Consider the following 15,353-nt stretch of genomic DNA (forward strand, 5'->3'; position numbering starts at 1 on the left):
ACTGCCACATCATTCATTCAAGTCTATCTTTTCTGGATGACAGTTATCCTCCTAAAAAAAAAAAAAAATGAATCAGCACCGATATATAATTTCCCACCAACACAGAGGGTTTTGTTTGAGCTGCTCCGAGAATCAGATTATTCTCCACTCCCCACACGGACTCGTTACAGGTGAAGGGCGTCCGTCACTCTGGGACACGCCGAGGATTTCCTCCATTGTAACTCTGAATGTGTCGTTCGATGTCCACCAGAACACTGTGTACTGCTGTCCCCTCTCTTCATTTCTGGCACGTTTTCTTTGTTCTGAGAATTATTCAGAAAACACGATCGTTTGCTTTCAGCGCTCCTCATTTTGTCATGGATGACGTGTGCCGACACTCTCTCTCCGATAGAGAATCCCTTTATCTGCTCTCCTGTCTCACTCAGTGTACCTCCCTGTGATTACTGTAAATAATCCATCTTGATGACTGTGTTATTTCATGTAGCAGACAAATAGAAAATATCTATAAAAATGTATTTTTGACTTGATCTAAATAAATTTGTGATGTGATGCAGCAGAAAACAGACGCATCTCATGTGTTCGAGTGTGCAGTGGCATGTATTCGTTTAAATTATGTTGTTTCAAGTATTTCTTGGCTGCGTAAAGATGACTGTGAATCCCTTTGATGAATCAATGAATTACCACAGCTTGAGAGTATTCAGCAGGGAATCCTTTATTTTCTCTGCTATATATGTGGAGGAGAACATTAGTTTTTTATTGTGCATCATTTCCAGCAAGCACAAATGACTCCTATCAAACTCTTGTTCTTCTCTTTTTATGATAACTACACATCAAGTGCATCATTTCTAGAAGAAAATTAAAATAGTTTAATTCAAACATAATCTGAAGTATTTTCTCTGGTTTTTAAATACAAGGTTTCCAGTTATTGGCTTCACAGTGAGCCACACATGCTCGCACACACACACACACACACACACACACACACACACACACACACATACCTATATTAAATACAACATGTAACAGTCATTCATAAGGTAGAAGCCACGGAGAGATAAAAGTGCATCATGGGGAACGGATATTTGACCTGCAAGAACAGATGCACAAGGACATGTTACATATTGTTGCGTGCAGCACAAGAAAAGGCGTCACCTGATCTGATCTACGGCGGGTTTGTGGGGGCGGAGAAAGGCAGGAAACCTGCAGGGTGGGTCGGAATTCACACTTGGGTCTTTACCTCAGGACAGGACTAGGGCACAGAGCAGCATGAGCCAATCAGGTTAACTTGTGAAGGCCTTGAAGTCTGAGTCTGCAACAGGAAGCAAGGAGTGTAAGACACATTCACTGCAGACACAATCATTTATTACATTAGCACAACCCATTTGCTGTAGAACAGAACAAAACAATACAGGTAATGCAGCAAATTTCCTTCTTAATGTGAAACTTGTGTATAATCCGATACTGTGGATGTGTGGGAGTTAAGAGCTCTGCTTGACTTGGATTTAAGACATTTATTAGATGTGCTTCAGTCTGTCAGCTGATTGATCCCATCCACGCAGCAAATCACACTCCCCTTAAAATAGTATGAAGTTATGTTAAAAAAAAAAAAAATTCTCACAATTTTTTTTAATGGAATTAACTTCCCAGTGATCAGCGCAGTTTGTAGATGAAACCGTACTAGTCTAGTATACTTATCCAATGTTTCAGTGTGAATTAGTAGCAAATATAGAACTTTTAGCACCATGTTACAAAAAAAATCAAATATCTCAAATAATATTTTAGCTAAATCTTTATTTGCTTATTTCCCTTTGAACAATTTCAAAAATGATAATTAAAAAAAAAAAACATCAGCAGCACACGGCAGTTCACTGCACAAAAACTGATACAGGCTTTAATTAGTTAAAAAAAACATTAAAAAAAACATCTGCCTTCGTCACCTTCACTCCCACTCCACACTGATAAGAGGAATAACTCTTTGCAAAGGAATAAATAATTAATGATCCCCCATTCATAACAACAATCATGGTTCCATTTCTTCAAAAACATAGTGTCATGGTTGTGCCTCATTTCTGATCGTGACGTGAGCCACATTTGAAAGCGTGAAAACAAAGGGAAAAGTAATGCGATGAAAAAGAACACACGAAAACTACTCGACACTCGATAAATCAACTGAATAATCCGATGAGCTGCACTAAACCAAACGAGCAGAGACTGCCTCTGACACTTTCCTCGGTTTGAAATGCACATTATTATCAGCGTCTTCGTGTTGTGACACTAACAAGCTTTTAGATTTCTATCAAGTCTGGTTCAACAGATGCAAAAACGTTCACATTTAAGCAGTTTTTAGTGTTTCAAGGTAAAACTTGAGATACTTTATATTAAATGTCCGCAAGAAGACAAGACTGGGTTTTAAACAGAAGCACTGAGCTTTCTCTCTTACAAACACACACACATACACACACACTTGCATTCTGTTCTTGCTTTGTTGTGTTTGTACGACTGTACAAATGCATGTGTGAGCAGAAAAATGTTAGTGATTTGTAAACTGGGATCAGCATCACTGTCAGCAGTACCTGACACACACATTCATGGAAATAAATTAGAAAACACTAGAAGTGGAGCACAATAGTTTGAAGGAGCTCATCTTCATTCCAAAATATGTCTTTTTTTTCCTGACAGTCTCACAGTCATCACAATTAAAAAGTCACAATATTCATTAAGCAAAGCGCTCCCGCTTCGACAGAGAACAGCCTGTTATCTCTAGCCTTACTGACCGACATGTACTTGTTAATGCAATTTGGCACGTTCATATTTATAAAGTGAATAAAGTACAGCATGGATATGAACCATTCTGATGTTTTAAGGCACTATTTGTGAAAGATTGAAATTACTTGTAATTGCTTCAGTCGTTTTAGTCATTCTACACTTGACTCTACTGTTCATCCTGATAAAGTGCTGAGTCCAGATAACAATTCACCATCTGATCACCAAGTGGAACTCTATTTCAGGAAAAGTGCATTAAGGCAAATACTGATTTATGTTTATTCGGAGGTAAACATATACTGACAAACCCATCATTAAATGTTATTCTGTGCATTAAATTGTGACAATAACTTGTCTCAGTTATGTGTGAATCTTTCTACATTTGGCTTTCAGGATTTGTTTTTTTTTAAATGCTGACATTTTGACATCTTACAGGGAGTCAGCCTATATTTGCTTTTCTTCAGCTCTGCTCTCAGCATCACTGCAGCAGCCCAACATAAACCTATTTTAAGAGTCTTGTTTTTAGCACACAAAAGGACTGAAACAAGGGCAGCACAGCTGGTTTATGTTCTGTCAAAAACTATTTATCCTAACTTGCTGAACAGACCGAGGTTAGCTGGACTAACTAGTAGCCGTTACTGGTTAAGCGTTTTTAAATGTTCATTTATATCGATATTATCATTGGTATCCACAAATCAATCAACAATAACCACAAATGGGCACCTGATATTTTAATATTTTGTTAGACCAAGTCATATTATTTTAACACAGACCGTCTCGGCACTAGTTTATGAGCTAGAAAACTCAGATCTCAGCAGCATAATAAACAGATACCATTAAGATGACAGCATGAGTGTTGGGTTAATATAAACTACATATAAAATAATGACTTCATTTAGAATATAAAACATTGCACCTTAGTTGACGTCTGAACTCTTGATGCTTCTCAACATGTCTGCAGCGTTCCCTGTTTGGACCACTGAGACTCAAAAGTCAGTTTGTTTCCCTGCTGCATTTCACTGCCAGTGTCTGTGTACGGGCGCGCAATATATTTATTGTTTCAATCATGTCCCTTTAGTGATGACAGGCAGCGAGATGCCTCTCACTCTCTCAGATGTTCATTACTGGAACATGGGACGAGCTGACATCTGCTGTTACAGAACACAACAGTAGTTTACCCTTTAAAATGCTGCAAAGCTCTACCAGATATACCGAACGCTTTCCCCTGTTTCATGCTGACTGACCTGTGTCCACACAGGAGGAAATCGCCTTTTAACTGTATTATCTGGGTTTGTTAGTTTGATTTTGATCAGTTCAGCTTAACACGCCTACATGTATTTTAGAATTTTACTCACGCTTATTTCAGGTGAGATGCTACGTAAATATAGTGAACTGCAGTGTGTGAGTATGGGTGAGATGATCACCGCTTTTCTAAAAGCCCACAGAATGTTCCGTGGCCATTCTGTGATGGTGATCTATTGTTTCAGACTGTGATGAGTGTAACACATTTCTGATACAATCTGTTTACCAGAGAGTGTGAATGAGAAAATTCTATGGCAGGGTATCAACTGACCCAAACAGACACACACACAAACACACAAACACACTTCTGTTTCTATAAGGACTATCTCTGTAAAGGCTGAATAAACCAAAAATCGATTTCTATTTTATTAACCTAAAACTACTCATCCTGATTGGCCCTCACTTATAGAAATCCACAATTGTTCCCAGTTATTTGCATAATTTCAAAAGGCAAAAATCTTGTCTTTTAGTCATGACTGCCAATAAGTAAAAAAAAAAAGCCTTGTTAAGAGATAATAACCAGTGCTGTTTAGGGTTGGTAAGACTTCACTTCATCAGTGGAGGCACTGCTCTGAAATAAGGTATGAGCGGTCACATTACGTTAGGAGCTGGTCGGTGGCAAAATACTGAGGAAGTGTGAGTAAAATAAGGCAACCCAAATATATGTGACACTTATTAGCACACAGTACACCCACACTTGTTTTTCTTTTTCACACTGGCCTCGCTGTCTTTCTCTGCAGGCTTCAACCTGTCGTCACTGGACTGGCTCAGTGGTGTAGTGGGCGCAGTGCTGGCAGTCGTGGGAGACTCGGAAGACGAGCCCGACTCCTTTGCACAGTTATCACCGGCCCCCGAGCCCATTTTAAACTGACTCTTTTCCTCTGCGACAACCCTCCCGCCACTGGACACCTTCACATTTGTGACTGTGACAAACCCATGGCTCCTAGCTTTGTCATTCTTGGCTCTGCCCCCTCCCCCGGCACCTGATATGAAGTCGGGAGCAGCAGCTCTTTGCTGGGCTTCCATTTCTGACAGGCTGCACGCCAAAGCCATCTGCAGGTCTTCGTCGTCCTCGTCTTCCTCGCTTTCTCCTGCAACCTTGTAGTTGCAGAAGGGGGCTGAGCTGAAAGAGCGGTGCGTGGCTGCAGGGTAATGGCAGCGCTGGGGTCTGTCGGGCTCTGCCAGGTGCCTGTTCTCGATTTTTTGACGCTTTTGAGGGGATGGGTTGGATTTTCCTCCTCGTCTGCTCAGCTCCATAGCGAGGGCCATTTCATCCTCCACGCCTGGGAAAAAACAGCACAGCCATCCAGACAGGAGTGTCAATATGACAATAAATCCAACAACGACAACAAGAAAGCTTCCGTGCAAACTGACAGGAAGCGCACTAATAGAACAGTGGGTAACGCAGCACAGCACTATTACAACACTGAGAGGATCAACCCTGTTTTGCTTGAATAAAACTGAAAAACAGTCAAGAATCAGGCTAAAGAAGCCAAGCCTAAAACTGTTCACTTTCCAGGTCACCTAAGAATTCTTTTCTGTGAAGTGTGATTGTTGATGTGAATCATTTTTATGTAGCAGTTACCTGTTTATGCCAGTAGTCTGCATGGTCTTACCATTAATTAAGATGCTCTTTAACACCCCATCTTCCTCAATTTCTGTTCTTTCCTGACCATTCTCCTTTATCCTTCAAGAAAAAACACAAATATATTTCATAAATTAAAATAAAAAAATGTCAACAAATATATTCACTGATGAGAATCAGTAGTGTATAAGAAAATAATTCAATAAATCCTGAAGAAAGCATTCAAATGTCTGGCTGCAACCAAATTAAATATGAAAGAAAGCTGAAATTAGGAAACCATCCCTCAAACCAGCGAACTGCTTCACTGCAATGTTTGTTTACGTGTCATAAAAGTGAGGTGATGACGATCATCGGGAGGGTTACACACTTTTTGGTCGTGGTGCGTTTTCCATTGATGATGCGAGTCGACGTAGAAACTGACTTAAAGTTGCTCATCCCTCCACCCATGCTCTCCATCCCGTCCAGACCGCCCAGAGAAGAGGAGAAGGAGCTGAACTCAACTACAGAAGAGAAGAGAAGAGAAGAAAACGATTAAATATGATGCAGTGAATCAAGAGATTAAATATGCTCACATTAAAACTGAAATATCTCTTATCTAGTGAATACAAAGTCAACATTACATGCAGATCGCTCCACAAAGTATGGAAATAATTACCTCCCGTTGAAGGAAAAGAGAAGAATCGACTGGGGCCGAGACGAGATGAACCTCCAAACGAGGAGAAGTCATCTGAATATGAGAACAGACAATATGCATGAAGTGATTTAAGTAAATCAAGCGAGGAAAAACAGCTTTCTTTGCAGGGCACATTTAGACAAGACAATTCAAAGTGCAAATTAGCGACACAAATTGTCACATTATAACAAGAAATGAGAAAAAAATAAAGATATATATGAAAATATCAAGGCATTTTTAAGACCATAATCACATTTTTTTTCTAAAAAATTAAACAAGAAGAAGAGTAAATGTGATGTACGCAGGTATAAAAGAGAAGATACGAACACAGGTGGCAACAGGCCTTTTTTTGTCACATACTATTTCATCCTTGAGTGGACGCTATTCAAAACTCACCAAAGAAGTTACTGAAGGGATCCTGTCCACCAAAAAACTCTTTGAACACCTCATCTGGGCTGCGGAATGTGAAGGTGAATCCTGGGAAGTCTGACGAGTAGTCTGGCCTGGAGGTTCCTGGGTAAGGACGAAGGACAGAGGAAAAAAAGAAAGATCGAAAAAAGGACAATATTAAGCAGATTACAATGCAACCATTTATAATTCCAGTGTTACTTGAAATGATCATTTAAATTTGCAAGATTTTCCCAAGTAATAGAATAATGAATCCCAGCGGGTCCTTCAGTATTTACCTGTTTGCCGTGTTCTGTCATTTCCAAATCTGTCATATTCATCACGTTTGCTCTCTACCAAGAAAAAAAAAAAACACCCAAGAGCATTACTGTATAATCCTGTTTTCCTCATCATACAGGTGAATTCATCTATAAGCAGTGCTTACTGTCAGACAGGACTTCATATGCTTCTGCAAGTTCCTTGAACTTTCGTTCTGCTTCCTCTTTGTTGTCTGGGTTTTTGTCAGGATGCCACTTCAAGGCCAACTTTCTGTACCTGAGCAAACAAACCAACACAAACAGAGACTCAACATGACTCATGACTCAACACATCCAAACGATGTATTGACACACTGGGGGGGGGAAAGAAAGAAAGAAAAGCCCACACTTAAATATACCATTGCATATTTTCTTTAGACATATAGGCTGACTAGGTTACAACCTCTATATCTCCCTCATACTATCTGAATTCAGGAGTTTCATAAATCTATGCTGCACTGTGTGAGGTGCATTTCGTTACAGTAAATTTGGAGGAGACACCTGTTGAGACGTATTTCATTCCACATAAATGACATTATCCGTGATCGAAATGAGTGTCAAAATGTGGCACACATACCAAAGGTGTATATATTTACAACAAATCAAATATTACAAAACTTGTAATCAAAATGTTTTAAAAAAAATTGTATTTGAAAATGAATTATTTTTCTTTAAGGAAAAGCAGCTGCTAATCTTTAGGTCATGGCTTTCTTGGTGTGTTTTAATGCAGGCAGAGGACAGTGTGTTTGTCAACAGTAAGGAATATTCCTTACATTAGGTGTCAGCATGTCACCTTTGTAATCTGTTATTGACCAATTCACTTAACTTCCTGTAGAGCATGTTCTGATTGATCATAATACTTGGGGACTGTATCATTTTCTCAGGTGGAACACAGCTGTGTAAAGAAGCTGTTGAACCACTGTTGTAGGTTATTTATGTGCAAACGCCTTCTGGAAATTAAAGTCCATAAAGAATGAAGCCATTGTTCTGGTAGCCTTCATGTGCAGAGACGGGAAAGTGCAAACTATTGTTTTGGTGTTGCTCACATCACCGCTGCATTCCTATTGGCTGTTAGTAAGTGTAGCTCAGGGCAGCAGTAACACTGAGCAGTGCAATGAAATGAAGGTTGGGAAATTTTGGTCAGAAGATCATCGCAGGCTTTTTGGTCACCGCAAGACAACGGCCATCTGTGAACTGCTCTCACTGCATGGCACAGGGCCACGGATTTTCAGCACAATCAGATACGCCAAAATGATTTCACCCACTGTATGCCTTCATTTTGAAGGAGACTGTTCTTCACTGAAAATGTGAGATAATTTTCCAATGCTAAAATGATCTAACAACCTATTTAGTATGATGTACAACTGCTAGTTTATTAAAGGCTATTGCATCTTTGCGGTTTACAACTATTACTCTGAATGCTTCTCAGTGTACTCACGCCTTCTTGATGTCATCCTGTGTGGCTGTTCTGGACACCCCCAGGACGTTATAGTAGTCCACCATGTTGCCTCCTGTCGCTCCTCAAAACACCACCCTGAAATACAAATCCTACAAGTTCTCATTTGAGCGACAAAAAACAGTGCTCTGATGTGTGTGGACGAACATTTTCAGCATTTTTTAAGCATTCCTCATGGCAGCGGTGTTCTCCAAAACCCAGAAAAGGAAGAAAAATTCCTCCATGACAATTTTTTTCAGATCTGCAGAGAAGTGAGTAACAGTGCAGTCGGATACACCGGGAAAAAAGCTAAATAAGGAAATGTTGAATGAAAGCATTGCTGTTTAGTTTCTGTGGGTGTTGACAAGCGAAACTAAAAGCATACACATGTCCAAGCTTAAGACAGAAAAAGCAGAGGTATCACTTTTGTCACTGTTCATCAAGATGTGGATTACTTTGAAGTCTTGAGAAATCATTCCCAAATAGAATTTAAAGACGAAACACATGCATTCCTCTCAAAGGACAGGTTATTACAAACACATATCTGCATACAGTCATATGAGTGTTTCTCAATCTAATAATAGCTTTTGCTGTAAAACTGAAATAATTAACTAAACCTGTGCTCTCTTTTAAAACTGTATTCCCTCAACAACATAGGGTGTTTAAAAAAAATCATTATGCACCACAAAGCCATGGAGTAATGTCTGGTGAAGTAAAACCAAAGTCACAGTAGAGTCAGCGTTGTTAGAATTGTTTCATATTTTAATTCTCAATCATGAGTAAGAGAGGTGAATTATTTTGAATGAAATGCATTAAGACTTTCTAGAGGACACTAGTAGACAAACTATGACAACAGCATATGGGCATGTCACAACACACATCAAAGTATTTGAGTGAGACAACAGTTTCTGACTGAGCCTGACTGAAATTTCTCAGACTTCCAAGAGTGTTACATTGATGTTAGATCGATGATACATCTTCATACTACCTACTGTACCTTTTACCATCAATCTACAGTGATGAAGAACAGTTTTTGCTGTAAACATCTTTGTTATTAATAGTCAATGTTCAAATTTTAACATGTACATTGTCCATAAAATAAGAATGATGAGAGGGTATAGGTGCTATGTTAAGAGAGTGCAGACATATTTTTGGAAAGACAGAAAGTGGAGTTTACTGATCGCTTGGGGAAATTATTTCTCTGCCTTTAGCCCATCCTATTGGTGATATGAATACTTAGATCAATGGGAGCTGCTGGGGGTCAAGGGTCATGTTCGGGGACCCAGTGGCGACCTGTCAGAGGTGGGATTTGAACCTATGATCGACCTATCCCAAGCCCTCCTCTCTATCCACTTGTTAGCTTTTTAAAAGACATTTGCATCGTTTTGCCTCTTTAAATACTTGTCATTTAAATTAAACATAAAATAAGGCTTTATTGAACAGACAGTGGTTCAAGTGGATTTATTAAAGCGTCACTGAACATTTGCATCAGCATATTTTAATCAGATCTCCTTAAAATAAAGACCTCAGCAGCAGTCACTGATTCCTTTATAGCCGCAGACAACATGCCAGCCACCATACCAATCTCATTAGTGGTCTGGGGACTTCCAAACGGAGGTAAATAACTAAAGTTAACTTTCTGTGTGCCCTCGGGAGCAGCCATGCCCTCACACAAGTATTATTACGATGTTATTTCTAGCGGCGAGGCATCTGGCAACTGCTGCTGACATGACAGCGGGCCTATACGAGCTTAGAGCCCCGAACACAGGCTGCTCTCTGAGGCACAGGTGCTTCTGCGTTATTCCATGCTTCAACCACACCGTGCAAATTATAGTATTTTGGTATTTCGGTAACACGTCTCCCGATATGGTAAAGTGACACACCCATAAAAAAAAAAAAAAAAGAAAACGAAAGAGAAGCGACATAGAGTTTTAGTTGTATGCGGTGCGGTAAAAACTTCGTTTCACAAGCCGTTCACCTACCGTGTGAGTCTCCGGGCCCGGGTACCGGCCAGCAGTCCAGTCACAATAATAAGTTGTGCGGCGGTGTCCGCCTCCGTCGGTCCGCCGCACACACGTCAACACGCTCCGACAACACCGCGGCGCTGCTGTGAGGTTCCGTTATAACCTGGACGCGCCCGCTGTCTGCAGCCACCGGCGGCCGGGCCGGGATAGGATAGGGGCGTGTGGACAGCCGGGCCCTGTGGACGCGAGCGGTGCCTCTGAACTGCACGCGCGACGTCACTGGTAACGTCTAGAACTTACTAGTGTGTGCGGGGACGTCAACACGCAGGCCCCGCCCCGCGCCGTGGCCAAGTCCGCCTGTTGCGCCGCGATAAAAACAAGCAGGACACTGACCGTTGACAGTACTGTGGATCACCCTCAGTTGCTGCAGTCTTTTTGCCTCTGTCCCACCAAGCAATATGTCAAAATTCAATCTTTGAACTCTTGATTAAAGTACATTGATAATCTAGTTAATCCAAAACTTTATATTGCACGCGTTACGCCATAAAGCGGCAGTTACCGGTACATTTTATTGCAGGTTTCACGACCTGCACCGACAACACCAAAGTGCAATGAAGCGCAATACACGTTCTATATATGTATTATCTGCAACTCCACAGTTGCAGACAATATAATACAATCCAGAAAGATGTCTCTTGACAGGGTTTTATCTTCAAAATATAACCCAAAGCTGAGAATGATACATTTGTGCATGTTTTAATTTAGTGACTTCACAGCCTTATTAGACGAACCTCGATAATTTTTCAAAACTCATTTTACATTTCTTCTCTAATATTTCACAGGTCTATGATTCTTTAAAACATGACAAGGGTATGCACATTTTCTATGTTTAAATGTTTACTGGAAGTCTGGTGAGTCATTAGGGGAATCACTACAGGATCACGAGTTCATAGTTGTTTGGACAGTCACTGACTGCCAGCATGACTAAGCCTCTTAACCCATCTAATTTAAGCTATATAATGTGACTCATACAGTCTGGATACCATTGAGCACCCCCCCAAGCTTCTATGTTTCTTCGGTCCAATGCACTACACGCAGCTGAATGGGTGTCTACCCAGCGACAGAATCCATCACAGATCATACACACACACACACCACTGAATGAACTTTTCACTCACTGGTGTCAGTCTGGTCCTCTGCTGGCATAAAGGGGTAACTACATTATACATGACAATTTACAGGTCAACCCATCGTTATGGGATCCACGCAACACAAGATGTAAAGATCCTATGTGAACAAAATCGAGCCGACATCACATCAATAATTCCACTGCACAACCATTTTCAATAGCCCTGGAATTTATTAAAACATACTGTATATATTATATCTCCTGTAACATTTTAGATTTGTTGTACTTAAAGTTAGGAAGACCTATTAAGAGTTGCACTACTACTGCCTCACGGTCTTGCACCCCTGCTTGTTCTTTGAGCCTCAGTAATGGTAAATGTCACCACGGTGAGATAAAGTCTATTCAATTAAAAATTTAACAATTGTTCATCAAAAATTGCTATCAATCTCAAGATTAGCGAGTTCACTGAACACTGAGGGAAATTGACCTGAAAGAAATTGACATGAAAGAATATTTACAACTTCATCTGAATGGTTCAACAGAACTTTTATTGAAGTTCAGGTAACAGAACTGCATTTAACACTGACATAACACCACAGACAATCACATTGTTGCTGGGAATGTGTCTTAACTTTTTTTTTGGAACGTGTAACCCTTCAGTACTCCTCCCCCTCTTCGTCCTCGTCTCCCATGCTGTCAGTGCCAACCTCTTCATAATCTTTCTCCAGGGCAGCCATATCCTCTCTGGCCTCGGAGAACTCTCCCTCTTCCATTCCCTCTCCAACATACCAGTGCACAAAGGCTCTCTTGGCGTACATGAGGTCAAACTTGTGGTCCAGTCGGGCCCAGGCCTCAGCGATGGCCGTGGTGTTGCTCAGCATGCACACAGCCCTCTGCACCTTGGCCAGGTCTCCTCCAGGAACCACAGTGGGAGGCTGGTAGTTGATGCCCACCTTGAAGCCTGTGGGGCACCAGTCCACAAACTGGATGGTGCGTTTGGTCTTGATGGCGGCGATGGCAGAATTGACATCTTTGGGCACCACATCGCCGCGGTACAGCAGACAGCAGGCCATGTATTTACCATGACGAGGATCGCACTTCACCATCTGGTTGGCTGGCTCGAAGCAGGCATTGGTGATGTCGGCCACAGACAGCTGCTCATGGTAGGCCTTCTCAGCAGAGATGACCGGAGCATAGGTGGCCAGGGGGAAGTGGATACGGGGATATGGCACCAAGTTGGTTTGGAACTCGGTCAGGTCGACATTCAGAGCTCCATCAAAGCGGAGGGAGGCTGTGATGGAGGACACAATCTGGCCGATGAGCCTGTTCAGGTTGGTGTAGGTTGGTCTCTCGATGTCCAGGTTCCTGCGGCAGATATCGTAGATGGCCTCGTTGTCCACCATGAAGGCACAGTCAGAGTGCTCCAAGGTGGTATGAGTGGTCAGGATGGAGTTGTAGGGCTCAACCACTGCTGTGGAAACCTGGGGTGCTGGGTAGACAGCAAACTCAAGCTTAGATTTCTTCCCATAGTCAACAGAGAGTCTCTCCATCAGTAGGGAGGTGAAACCAGAGCCAGTTCCTCCACCGAAGGAGTGAAAGATCAGGAAGCCCTGAAGGCCAGTGCATTGGTCAGCCTGTAAAACAAGACATTATTTAACACTTTGTTCACAGCCTTGAAAATGCAATTTAAAGCGGTTGAGATGTCATTTCTGACACTTGTTCAGTAAGTCAAGGATGCCAAACTCACCAATTTACGGGTCCTGTCCAGAACCAGATCAATGATCTCCTTGCCGATGGTGTAGTGTCCACGGGCGTAGTTGTTCGCAGCATCCTCTTTTCCTGTGATCAGCTGCTCAGGGTGGAACAGCTGACGGTACGTTCCTGTGCGTACTTCATCTGTAAAATGCAGTATTCAGGAAACATTAGGAATGCCAACCATCTACACTAGCATAAGTGGAATACTGTCAGTATACATATGGTGCTGTGAATAAGAAACCATATGCTTGAAAAAAAAATTGGAAATTTAACATTTCACATTTTTTTAACCTTGTGGTTAAAAGCAAGAAATTAATTATCCCCCAAATAAGTGTAAGACTGATCAGGAATCATCCACGACAGGGCATCCAATATTAGATGACTCACCAATAACAGTGGGCTCCAGGTCAACAAAGATTGCCCTGGGAACATGCTTCCCTGCTCCAGTCTCACTGAAGAAGGTATTGAAGGAGTCATCGCCTCCCCCAATGGTCTTGTCTGAGGGCATCTGTCCGTCCGGCTGGATCCCATGCTCCAGGCAGTACAGCTCCCAGCATGCATTGCCCATCTGGGCTCCGGCTTGGCCGACGTGCATAGAAATACACTCACGCTGGGGGAGAGAGAAAAAAAAGTTACTTTAGTGAGACCAATGACTACTTCCATACAAACCACACAGTGAAGAAGAAATATTTGGCCTTAAGAAAAGAATTAGATTATCATCTTGTGGTCTGGCATACAATATGTCAGCAAGAAAACAATTTAACCTTAGTATTCTCTGGTGCCTAAACATGCTTAACAGTCAAGGAGGAAATGAGACAGCTGCTGTCAATTACTTGACACAATAGGAAGTTTTTCTTGGCATCAATTAATAAGTGAATTTTTTTATCCAGTCAAGACTTTAAACAGTTGTCACTGTAAGAGTCAAGGAGGTGTTTTAGAGAATTAACACCATTTTTACCAACAACATGTGCCAGTTTTGTTGGTATTTATTAAATTGACTACATAACATTGAAGACAGGAAGGGCACACGTCAAAAAAAAAGTTGAAAAATGTCACCGTCACTTCATCCTGCATCTCCTCCCTTTCCTCATCCCCTCCCCCCCTTTGTCTCTCCTCCCTCATCCTGTCCAACTCTGCAGTAGTGTGCGTGTCTCTCCCCCTCCCTCACTCCACATCTCTCAAACCAAAAACTCCTAACAGCTGCAAAATGGCTGCCAACTACCTCATACTGCTGAGGCCAGACCACTCCTTTTTCTCTATCCATCCCCCCACTGCCACGATTGCTCAGCCAACTCCTTTGTCATGAAAACTCAAGTTTCCTCAAAAAACACGACTAGCACCAAAGTTGTTAGCTTTCTTGAATTGGATGCGTTCCCCCTTTTACTTGAAATAGTTATACATAGAGGAAGTTTGGAATCCACAAAGCTGTGTCAACTGAACCGAGTCTGTCCTGACCCAAATTATTGAGGAGTGAAAACAGTGACTTGTCTCCCTCATACGAAAGTATGTCAGCACCATCCTGTCTCCAGTTCTCAAAGGGGCTGCCCTGAAAAGTTTTACCACATAAACTCAGCTCAAGATTACAGTCGCTGAAGTAACGTTCAACTCTGTCGACAGTAAAAGCGTTAGAGGGCCTGATAACGGTTATTAATTCTATCTTCTACCAAAGAACAGAGACATCAGTCTGAAAGGAGGGCAGCAGATGCTCGTTTCGAGGTTTTATCAAGCCTTCTTACTCACCATTTTGTCTGTTTGTCCTTCGACCGACGTGGAGGATTCAGACACAAGGCAGAAGTGAGACGGAGGGGAAGTGTGGGGGGTTTTATACTCGAGGATGTGGCGGGCGCAGCTGCCTGGCTGTGTGGCGGGAGTGAGGGGCAGTTAAAGAGAGAGAGAGAGAGAGAGAGAGAGAGAGAGAGAGAGAGAGAGAGAGAGAGAGAGAAGAGAGGGACAGAGAAAGAAAGAGAGAGAGAGAGGGAGAGAAAGAGAGAGAGAGAGAGAGAAAGTCTCTAAAAGTGCCTGACACTTTATCTGCTCTTACAT

At 41.8% G+C, this 15,353-nt stretch overlaps 2 protein-coding genes across 4 annotated transcripts; both read right to left on the reverse strand.

Annotated features, from left to right (window-relative positions):
- Positions 1 to 907: 907 nt before the first annotated feature.
- dnajb2 (DnaJ heat shock protein family (Hsp40) member B2) lies at positions 908 to 10,701 on the reverse strand. Of its 3 annotated transcripts, none has more exons than XM_030111703.1 (11): positions 10,445 to 10,701; positions 8,466 to 8,561; positions 7,156 to 7,265; positions 7,010 to 7,063; positions 6,720 to 6,836; positions 6,306 to 6,377; positions 6,018 to 6,150; positions 5,682 to 5,752; positions 5,049 to 5,348; positions 1,238 to 1,309; positions 908 to 1,087 (listed from the first exon to the last, which is right to left on the reverse strand). In XM_030111703.1, exons 2-10 carry the CDS (start codon positions 8,528 to 8,530, stop codon positions 1,281 to 1,283), a joined length of 951 nt encoding a protein of 316 aa, XP_029967563.1. In that variant the 5' UTR covers positions 8,531 to 8,561; positions 10,445 to 10,701; the 3' UTR covers positions 908 to 1,087; positions 1,238 to 1,280. The 3 variants fall into 3 exon arrangements, with proteins under 3 accessions (XP_029967563.1, XP_029967564.1, XP_029967562.1); XM_030111704.1 differs by having other exon boundaries at positions 908 to 1,086; positions 1,235 to 1,309; XM_030111702.1 differs by lacking the exons at positions 908 to 1,087; positions 1,238 to 1,309 and having other exon boundaries at positions 1,324 to 5,348.
- Positions 10,702 to 12,082: 1,381 nt separating this feature from the next.
- Positions 12,083 to 15,181, reverse strand: LOC115402983 (tubulin alpha chain). Its single transcript, XM_030111699.1, has 4 exons — positions 15,051 to 15,181; positions 13,698 to 13,920; positions 13,303 to 13,451; positions 12,083 to 13,189 (listed from the first exon to the last, which is right to left on the reverse strand). Exons 1-4 carry the CDS (start codon positions 15,051 to 15,053, stop codon positions 12,212 to 12,214), a joined length of 1,353 nt encoding a protein of 450 aa, XP_029967559.1. The 5' UTR covers positions 15,054 to 15,181; the 3' UTR covers positions 12,083 to 12,211.
- Between the last annotated feature and the right edge of the window lie 172 nt (positions 15,182 to 15,353).

Source organism: Salarias fasciatus, chromosome 16 (genome assembly GCF_902148845.1).
Source record: "Salarias fasciatus chromosome 16, fSalaFa1.1, whole genome shotgun sequence".
Classification (NCBI taxonomy): Eukaryota; Metazoa; Chordata; class Actinopteri; order Blenniiformes; family Blenniidae; genus Salarias; species Salarias fasciatus.